Source organism: Galeopterus variegatus, unplaced genomic scaffold (assembly GCF_000696425.1).
Source record: "Galeopterus variegatus unplaced genomic scaffold, G_variegatus-3.0.2 Scaffold4936, whole genome shotgun sequence".
Classification (NCBI taxonomy): domain Eukaryota; kingdom Metazoa; phylum Chordata; class Mammalia; order Dermoptera; family Cynocephalidae; genus Galeopterus; species Galeopterus variegatus.
Window position 1 is genome coordinate 8242 of NW_007731047.1, and position 10956 is coordinate 19197.

Consider the following 10956-nt stretch of genomic DNA (forward strand, 5'->3'; position numbering starts at 1 on the left):
AGTGATTTTAAGACTTTTCTGGTACAGAACCCTTTTTTTCAAGTGGAAATTTATATCAAAGGCCAAAAACAGATAAAAGAGTAAAGCAAATAAAATCAGAGGTGTTTTGGTTGGATGGGGAGCAAGAGCGAGGGAACAATACTTGCTTCTTCACTGGCATCGCCCTTCCATTATGCCTGGCCCTTGAGTGGTAGTAGTCACAGAGCAGAACACAAGTGGAAATCTCTCCTCTAAAGAAGGGGTCAACAAACTTATTCTCCAAATAGCCAAGCAATAAATGCTTTAGGCTTTGAGGGCCACGTTATGGTTTCTATATCAACAACTCTCTTGTAATGTGAAAGCAGCCATTGACAACAGTAAATGAACGAACATGGCTGTGTTCTAATACAACTTAATTTATGCCCACTGTGATTTGAATTTCATGTAATTTTCACATATCGTGAAATCTTTTTTTTTTCTTTCTTTTTACCAACCATTAAAGAATAAAAAGCAAAAAACAGGTCAGTGGATTTGGCTCACAAGCAGTGGTTTGTGACCCCCGCTCTAGAGCAGCAATCTGAATAAGAACGATAGAGCTGATAAAGACTTGAATGAATAAACAAGCAGATACCTCTAGTGTTAGAGTGGATAAGGGCAATTGTTTGCCTGCTGATGATGGATAAGGTATGGAATAAAGTACCTGGCAGATGATGGTGAATTATACTTGGTTTAGAATCCAAACTCCTTGGCATGCTAAATAACCATGGTCTGAAGTTCTGGGATATTCTGGGATATTAAAACTTCTCAATTTCCTTTTCCCTAGACTTTGCTACTTTTTTTCTGTAAGTCTCAGATGGTTCTTTTTCCTCAAATATAACTCTCATTTCTCTGCTATTGTTTTACCAATTTTGGTTTTGATTCAAAAAGGATGCATAAGTACTTAACTTACCCACTGGGTTTATTTTCTTTCCTTGCATTAACTTCTTTTATCATGACACTTGGTGGTGGTAACTTAATCACACCTATAAATAGGCAAAGACAAAAAACATAATTTAACTTAAGATCTATGTGTTTACTTACAGGTAAAGATGCTTTACCACTGCTCATCTTTCATTTGAAATACCCAGCAACTCTTGTGTTTTTCTGGCAAAAATGTTAGCAGTCTGAGCTGACTGGTGGTGTGCTCCTGGTAATAATGCCACCAAAGGAAAAGCATCTGGGTGTCCCACTTGTTATTTGGAATGACAGAGTCTCACAAGTGGTTTGTCTGAATTTTGTCACTCAATCGATTGAACTACTTAATTTTTTTTGAACTAGTTGATTCAGTCAAAATAACAGGTAGACACAGCTTACAGTTTTTGACCCCTGATTTATTATTTGTGCTGATAAAGGTACAAGTCATTATGATAGTGTAGTCCACTGAACAATAGAATGGATCCTGCTTTTAAAGATTCTGTTGTATTAAATTGAAGCTGGGTAACATAGTCTCAAAATTTTCAGTGTGGCAAACCAAAAACATGTGCCTGCTACTTCTCATACACTGACCTTTCAGGACTCGAACAGCCCATCGAGCTTGTGTTTCTACTGTGGGTAGAATGGAACCCAAGGGTTTGATGAGGCCAATAACAGCCAGGGTTGGTTTCTGCAGATGTGCAGGAAAGATATACTTGTACAGTGATGCCTGGCCATCTTCAACCTTCACTACAGACTCATCGAGGAAGGGGAAAGCAAAGGTGTATCCAGTGGCCAAGACAATGATGTCAATGGGCTCTTCCTTTGGGGTGTTGTTAAACATGACGGAGTTTTCCTTCACCTCCTTTATGCTTGGCCTGATGCCCACTTTCCCAGTAATGATACGGCCTGGGAGCTCATCGTTCAGCACGGGCTCTCTCAGCTGAATCCTAAACAAAAACATGAACAGGGAAGAGATCTGCTGTTGAACAATTTGGCCAGCCCGCCCTCCTCCTTACCCTCTTCTCTTCATTCTGGGGTTCTCCCCTCGGCTGGACCAGAGTTTCCAGTCTTGGGAAAAGTTACCTCTGTGGGAGGGGATTCATGCATGTCTGAGAAAGATTATAAAATATGATTACCATTTACTAGAGTTTGGAAGCTTGAGGAGGAGCCAGATCTTTCTCTTGCTGACTTTCAGCATTGAGCTATCACCGTCATTCTAGAGATAGCTGAATGCTGAAGTCGTACAAGGGAAACCAGGCGCTTCTGTATTTGATGAGAACTGCTGGAAACTCTATGCAGTCCCCCCTCCTTCTAGGAAGCAATTATATAAGGAAAACATGCATTCGTTTAAAGGAATAAGGGCAGAATCATCTTTTTCTGGCTAAACTTTTGGAATCACAAGGCAAACATTTTGTGAGTTGGTTTTGTATAAGCTGAGCCATTTTTGGCTTATGGTGAATGCACAGAAAGAGAAGATATGGTAAAATGGAAAAAGCATTAGAGTATGAGGTAGTAAGAGTGGCTTCCTGTGCAAATGTTTATATTTAACAGAGCTTGAGCAAGTCATATAGTCCCTATAGGATTTCTTCTATTCATCTGTAAAATAGGAATACTAACACTTGTCATCCATAGTTCATTGGGTAAGATGGAGAGCATATGAAATAGTACATGTGCAAACAATTTTGAAAATGGTAAAGGACTGACTAAATCTAAGACAGAAGGAATTCATTGGGCTGCTTCCACATATTCTGAGGTTTATGGGATTAAACCAAGTTCTTTATAGTCCCACGAGTCACCATCCAGGCTGGGTAAAGCTTATAGAAAAAGCTCTGGTGGAATCAAAATGCCTGAGAAGCTTGGAGGTAGGAGGTGGAAGATGGTAGGTAAGAAGTAAGTAAGGAAAAAAATGGAGATAATAAAGAGAGGGAAGGAGAAGAGGAAAGCAGAAGTACATGTAGTAGAGAGGGGGCCGTGTGCCATCAATGGCCTGGGTGCCACCAGACCCATGGTGGTCCAGAGTGAAATCTTGAGGTTCTACAGGCTGCAATGTCATCTGGTAGTGGATTTCATTTTATAAACCTTGTGAATGAGGAAGTAAAATTTTTGGTTCTTGTTAATGGGATAGATAAGTCATAGGTTGTGATTAAAAGGACAGGCTGAAATCAAGGTCATCTTGATAAGGGCAAGAAGGCACTGCTCCCTGTCAAGATGTTATGGTTCTTCTACCTCCTACTTTAAAGTTACTCATTTGAGATAGTGGTTGAATATCTAGAGTGTTAAAATACTCTAGGACATACTTTTGAGCACTTATTATCTGCCAGGCTAGAGATACAGTGGCAAGTCCTAGGGAGCTTAACATGTCATGTGAGAAGACATGACAGGTGAACAGGTGATTGCAACTTTGTATACTAACTATAATTGTAGCAATAAGAACAGGGCATGGCAGCAATTGGGAGTCATCTGTAAAGGGTTTCAGTACAAACCATTGGTTTAATCGACAGTGAAATTCAGTCATACAGTTAGTTTTGGAGTTTGCGTTTACTTTTGTTTTTAACAGATTGTCTGGCTCTCGAGTGTACCAGCTGAATGAGTTCACTAAGCTAGCAGTACCTACACAATAAAGAGTTTCCTGCACAACCATTTAAAAATAAAAAATTTAGTTAACCAGTCTATTACTTTGCTGATACAAAGCAACTGATTTTGCTGGCCGGTTAGTTCACTTGGCTAGAGCGTGGTGCTGATAACACCAAGGTCAAGGGTTTGGATCCCTGTACCAGCCAGCCACCAAACAAAATAACTGATTTAACAGATTGTTTTTTTCCCCCCACCAAACTGGGGCATGATAAACTCGGCTCCATTGTCAATGTTTTGTTATATTTTGTTTGGCCTTATAATATCAGGATATACAACACCGGAAGGTTAGGCAGGTTACTTAACCTCTGTATGCCTTAGTTGGCCGGTTAGTTCACTTGGCTAGAGCATGGTGATGATAACACCAAGGTCAAAGGTTTGGATCCCAGTACCAGCCAGCCACCAAACAAAATAACTGATTTAACAGATTGGTTTTTTCCCCCCACCAAACTGGGGCATGATAACCTCAGCTCCATTGTCAATGTTTTTGTTATATTTTGTTTGGCCTTGTAATATCAGGATATACAACACCGGAAGGTTAGGCAGGTTACTTAACCTCTGTATGCCTTAGTTTCCTCATAGGTAGTCAGAGATACTAATACTAGCTACCTCAGTAGCTTGTTTTGATGATTGGTTGAAGTAATGCAATTAAAAGAATTTAGTGATTTAGTGCAATGCTTGGCACAGAGTTATCCCAATAAATATTAATTACTGCTACAATTATTGTTAGGAGGACAATGCAGTAGCCTAGTAGCCTCAGTGCGAGGTGTTATGGACTTGATGAAGGTGGTGGCAATCAATAAGAAAAGGAAGGGGCAAGTGGGTGACCTTACTTTGCAAGGAAATATTGCTAGGATTTTCTGACCTATGGGACTGAGTAAAGAACAGATGTGTCCTGTAGCTCTTGTTGGATGGCTGTGAAAGTCACAAAAATAAGAAGCCTGAGAAGTTGGTTTTGGAGGAAATATGACAGCTGGAATTCACAGTAAAATTTATGAACATTCAGTAAAAAATAAATACTTTATGTTGTGAGTGTATGTTAGGCATTTTTATTCCTTTAATACTTATCATGGCGTCAAACACTTGTTTGATAGAGGAATGCATTTTGCTCCGTTGAGTAACATCAAGAATGATACCTTTTTTGCCAGGTGGCTGGCCTCCACTGCTATGTCTGTGCCAGAATTTCCCATTCCTATCACAAGGACTCTCTTGTCCTTAAATATATCTGGATGTTTATACTGTCGACTATGAAAATACTGGCCTCTAAAGGAATTTATACCTATAGGAAAAAAAATAAAAGTCAAGTAGAGAATTTACCGGATTGGTGAATGAAACAAATACTTTTCAGTTGATAACATTCTTTTGGCAGATGACATATGTTGTTTTTACTAGTATACTCAAGTTTGAAAAAAATCTGAAATATGAATACATGACTTTATAAGACATTAGTGGGTAATTACTCCATCTTACCAGATAGGCCTCCAGTTTTACTTACTAGATAATTAACTCCTAAGCTGAAATGTGGTGTAAAGACATATTAAGCAAAAGTGTAAGGAGTCACTGCCATTTAAAAGTTGATGGAAGTCAATGGGGCAATAATATTCTATTTACTAACAGTTAATTTATATATGGCTTTTCACAAGCAAGGAGCAAAAGCAAAGAAATTAAGGGGAGTCATGAGTCAGTGCCTCTGTTCAGAAAACTTTTCTGGACATCTGCTATGTGCCTGGCACTGTGCTAGATGAGGTGGGGTAAAAAAGACAAATGAAATGTGCTCCCTATTCACAAAGATCCAGGTGAGCTGGGGATGTTCACTGGTAGTCCTTTTTGCTGACTGACTGTAACTCAGGCTGAGTTTGCTGAGTCAGTCAGAATTGGCTCAGAGAAAAGGAGACTATGTTAGTTACACCAGGGTCAGATCTACCGGGCTAACTAGATAGGATGTCTCAGTCAGTTATTGCCAAATCTCACCGAAACATCAAATGGAGAGTTTTTGTAAATACCTTGAAGGGCATGTTACACAATCAGAAGTAATACGTGCTAAACAAAGAACCTATTTTTTCTAGAAAAAGTGATAAAACATGTGGATTCTCAGGGGATGAATGTGTATGCTTGTGGGAAGTATCCTTACCAAGGCCTAGAGGCTCTTTAGCTCACCTTGAATTATTAGAAATCTAACGTAAATCCCAGTTGAAAACCTAACCACAATCCAGAGTATTTAGAATTTAGCAAGGATGCAACCAAGTTCAAATATTAACTCAGCTCAGGAGCGCCATATAGATCAGAGAACTGCTAAGAAGGGAGAGCTAGAATACCCTAAGGAGAATCATAGAATTATGTCTGTGTCTTAGATTATCTCTGGATCAGGCTGTTTGGGTCACAGATGGATAATGAGACTCTGTGGCTGAGACACGTATTGAACTAATATTTTCACCTCTCATCTCATAGGAGGACAGAGTAAGAACTTACTTACATTAAGTGAATGTGGCCGTGTTAGTAAACACCAGAACGTGTATACATAAATGAAGAAAAGTAGTCATTTTGGGAAATTATACATTTATTCTAACTGATACCTTTTACTTTTACTAGTACTTTTTGGAATGCCTCCTTTTGAATTGCTTCCAGAACTTGTGATACATGTTTTTGAATATCATGAATTTGAATTTTTGTAACAGTTCACCACCACCCCAGGGAGTATGTACAGACTAAACAAGTCTGTGGAAGGCAGGGAAGGAGACGGTGAGGTTGGGAGGACTCCGTTTCAAGTCCAGAATCACAGAATGTTAGAGCTCAAAGGCTCCTTAATAATCGTTTAGCCACAGATTTCAAATTGGTAGTGTCTGGTAAGATGGATATCAGGAAGGACTGCAAGTATTGTAGAGCTCTCTTTGCTTCATTTTTGATGTATGCTATTGGGTAAGGTGGTCCAAGCTCCTCAATTTATGGATGAAAAAACATGCTTAGCAAGGTTAAGTGGGAGGCCCAACATTTTAAGCTAGTTAGTTGGATAACCTGGTCTCAAGCTCATCCTTTTCAAATGAGCACATTGGATCAGTTGCTTTCAGGGTATACTTTATTCTAATCTAATATAACTTGTCTAACTTCAGAGGGCAGATCCAGGACTGTGGGAGGTAAGTGAGTTTACTGTAAAATGATTATTAGTATCACTCCGTGTCATATGCATGCAGACTCTCCCAAAATTCTACTCATTCCTCCAGTATAGGCTGCATGTTGTCTTATCTACCTCTTAGCACCCAGTGCAATATACTATAGGTGCTGAATAAATGCAGTTTACTCCTTTTGCCATAGAACTTTCTGGATTCTTGGGGTGACCCTACACCAGGCACTCCTTTCTGGGAGTTTGGGTGGCTGGCTGCTGAGGGCTTTGTTCTGCAGGCAAGAACTGACAAAGGATTGGGTTGTCTTGTGGGATAATCAGCATCCTTCACTGACTGTTTTCCATCCGAAGCTATTGATCCTCTCTCAGGGATGTTAGAGAACAATTTCCTGCATTAGGAAGAAGACTGGACTTGGTTCTTTGCAATTCAATGATTCCATTCTATGGCAGTTTTCAGGATATGCTTTACCTTAATTTGACATGACTTGTGTAAACTCTCGGGGGCAGATCCAGAACCATCGGAGATACATTAGTTTGTCATAAGATGAGTCTTGGGATCACTTCAGGCCATATCTAGATGATTTGGAGAGAGGTTTCCTAAAGTTTTAACTTTTTTAGTGCTTATGCAAACGAAGTAAACCAAACCATTGCATTTCATATTCTTTTGAATTGAAGTCCAGTTGAAATTTGGCATAGATTAACATGGATTATTGTTGCAGAAGCCATATAAAGAAACTGAGACCCAAAGATGTTTTAACTTGTCTTCCAAGACTCACCTCCCTGCTGACTACTGACTCAGTACCTCTGATCTAGCTAATTGCTATGGCTCATATAAAACAGACAAATGCAAAAAATTAAGTTACTTTTTCCTTTATTCATAGATTGACCTTTATGGCCTCTAAACTCAACTTTGGCAATGTGCTGCTTCTAAGGCTTGCAACTTGTCTAAGCATCTGACGTCTTAGAAGACTTTCTGAGTTCTGTCAGTCATGTAGGGAGGGACATTGAAACTCAGTGAAGCATAAAACTATGTATTAAGTTATCCATTCTGTTCTTCTATACTCATAGGTTGTTTGAAACAAATGAAAGCCACAAACTGGCCAGAAAGTGTTGGTTAGAAAAGAGTGTTTCTACACATGTAATTGCAAAATTTAGCAAGAGAGATAAAAGAATTAAAATTATAATTTCGGCATGGTAGATAAATCATGAACTTTTAGCTAATTAATTTTAGTGCACTAAACTTCATTCCAAATTAAAAAAAAGAAAAAGAAAAAGAAAAAGAAAAAGAAAAAGAAAAAGAAAAAGAAAAAGAAAAAGAAAAAGAAAAAGAAAAAGAAAAAGAAAAAGAAAAAGAAAAAGAAAAAGAAAAAGAAAAAGAAAATGTTGGCTAGAAAAAACTTCACAATTTTAACTATTTAATGGAGGAGTCATAGGAATTCATTCCCAGACCAAGTAAGTATCAGGATGGCTCCCATGAGACCACTTAAGGTTACTTGCAGAAAATGTTATACCTGGAAAGGAATCCAGTGGCAAATAAGGGATAGTAAGAAAACCAGTGCAGACCATGACAGCATCAAAGACGGCTGATTCTTGCTTCCCTTCGTGCAAAGTGACCACCTCCCATTGACCAGAGAAAGTAAAATCTGGGCGTTTTGTTACACTGCAGACTTTGGTCTAAAAAAGGAATCACAAACATGATTAGCAGTTGTCAAATTTCCATTAAGCGGTTGCTGGTTGAAGTCCCAGTTGACATTTTAAAAATTCTAGAGTACAGACTAAACATAGCTAATAAGCATAACCCTAGAAACCTTACTGGGCTATCAGACTAATCATGATTTCCTGGATGGAAGTATTCTAAGCTTGGACTTGTGGAAGGGTATCTAAAAGAAGCGATGGGATCCAAAGATTTTAAGTGATTTGCTCAAATTCTCGTAGCAAGTGCTAAAACCAAGATTATAATCTAGGTTTTTGATGTCTTTTTAATTATTCTTTCTGTTATGCAATTTTATTTCTGATAGAGCTGCCTCTTTAACAACAGTTCCTTTAATAGAGACATGGATGATATATAATTGAAAACATAAATTTGGTCCCAAGTATCTTAACTTAATGATAGATCTTATAGAATACAATGCTGAAGTTTTTCTAGATCTAGAGAGGTATTGAAAGGTGCTAACTTTGGGCCGGCCCCGTGGCGCACTCGGGAGAGCAGTGGCGCTCCCGCCGCGGGTTCGGATCCTATATAAAGATGGCCGGTGCGCTCACTGGCTGAGCGCGGTGCGGGCGACACTGAGCCAAGGGTTGCATCCCTTTACCAGCCATCTCTGCTTGGCGCGGCTCCTCACTGAGACGTGCCATTTGCTTACCTTGACGCGAGCTCTCTTTGCTTCATTTTTGATGTATGCTATTGGGTAAGGTGGTCCAAGCTCCTCAATTTATGGATGAAAAAACATGCTTAGCAAGGTTAAGTGGGAGGCCCAACATTTTAAGCTAGTTAGTTGGATAACCTGGTCTCAAGCTCATCCTTTTCAAATGAGCACATTGGATCAGTTGCTTTCAGGGTATACTTTATTCTAATCTAATATAACTTGTCTAACTTCAGAGGGCAGATCCAGGACTGTGGGAGGTAAGTGAGTTTACTGTAAAATGATTATTAGTATCACTCCGTGTCATATGCATGCAGACTCTCCCAAAATTCTACTCATTCCTCCAGTATAGGCTGCATGTTGTCTTATCTACCTCTTAGCACCCAGTGCAATATACTATAGGTGCTGAATAAATGCAGTTTACTCCTTTTGCCATAGAACTTTCTGGATTCTTGGGGTGACCCTACACCAGGCACTCCTTTCTGGGAGTTTGGGTGGCTGGCTGCTGAGGGCTTTGTTCTGCAGGCAAGAACTGACAAAGGATTGGGTTGTCTTGTGGGATAATCAGCATCCTTCACTGACTGTTTTCCATCCGAAGCTATTGATCCTCTCTCAGGGATGTTAGAGAACAATTTCCTGCATTAGGAAGAAGACTGGACTTGGTTCTTTGCAATTCAATGATTCCATTCTATGGCAGTTTTCAGGATATGCTTTACCTTAATTTGACATGACTTGTGTAAACTCTCGGGGGCAGATCCAGAACCATCGGAGATACATTAGTTTGTCATAAGATGAGTCTTGGGATCACTTCAGGCCATATCTAGATGATTTGGAGAGAGGTTTCCTAAAGTTTTAACTTTTTTAGTGCTTATGCAAACGAAGTAAACCAAACCATTGCATTTCATATTCTTTTGAATTGAAGTCCAGTTGAAATTTGGCATAGATTAACATGGATTATTGTTGCAGAAGCCATATAAAGAAACTGAGACCCAAAGATGTTTTAACTTGTCTTCCAAGACTCACCTCCCTGCTGACTACTGACTCAGTACCTCTGATCTAGCTAATTGCTATGGCTCATATAAAACAGACAAATGCAAAAAATTAAGTTACTTTTTCCTTTATTCATAGATTGACCTTTATGGCCTCTAAACTCAACTTTGGCAATGTGCTGCTTCTAAGGCTTGCAACTTGTCTAAGCATCTGACGTCTTAGAAGACTTTCTGAGTTCTGTCAGTCATGTAGGGAGGGACATTGAAACTCAGTGAAGCATAAAACTATGTATTAAGTTATCCATTCTGTTCTTCTATACTCATAGGTTGTTTGAAACAAATGAAAGCCACAAACTGGCCAGAAAGTGTTGGTTAGAAAAGAGTGTTTCTACACATGTAATTGCAAAATTTAGCAAGAGAGATAAAAGAATTAAAATTATAATTTCGGCATGGTAGATAAATCATGAACTTTTAGCTAATTAATTTTAGTGCACTAAACTTCATTCCAAATTAAAAAAAAGAAAAAGAAAAAGAAAATGTTGGCTAGAAAAAACTTCACAATTTTAACTATTTAATGGAGGAGTCATAGGAATTCATTCCCAGACCAAGTAAGTATCAGGATGGCTCCCATGAGACCACTTAAGGTTACTTGCAGAAAATGTTATACCTGGAAAGGAATCCAGTGGCAAATAAGGGATAGTAAGAAAACCAGTGCAGACCATGACAGCATCAAAGACGGCTGATTCTTGCTTCCCTTCGTGCAAAGTGACCACCTCCCATTGACCAGAGAAAGTAAAATCTGGGCGTTTTGTTACACTGCAGACTTTGGTCTAAAAAAGGAATCACAAACATGATTAGCAGTTGTCAAATTTCCATTAAGCGGTTGCTGGTTGAAGTCCCAGTTGACATTTTAAAAATTCTA

At 39.0% G+C, this 10956-nt stretch overlaps 1 protein-coding gene across 1 annotated transcript in view; it reads right to left on the minus strand.

Moving 5' to 3' along the window:
- The window catches only part of FMO1 (flavin containing monooxygenase 1), a 26289-nt gene that overhangs the window by 1761 nt on the left and 13572 nt on the right, over nt 1-10956 (minus strand). The window contains exons 3-7 of the mRNA XM_008588636.1: nt 10702-10864; nt 4639-4843; nt 4430-4479; nt 1525-1941; nt 929-1001 (exon numbers count right to left, since the gene is read on the minus strand). Coding sequence (XP_008586858.1) covers nt 929-1001; nt 1525-1941; nt 4430-4479; nt 4639-4843; nt 10702-10864 — 908 coding nt within the window. The remainder of the gene's footprint in view (nt 1-928; nt 1002-1524; nt 1942-4429; nt 4480-4638; nt 4844-10701; nt 10865-10956) is intronic.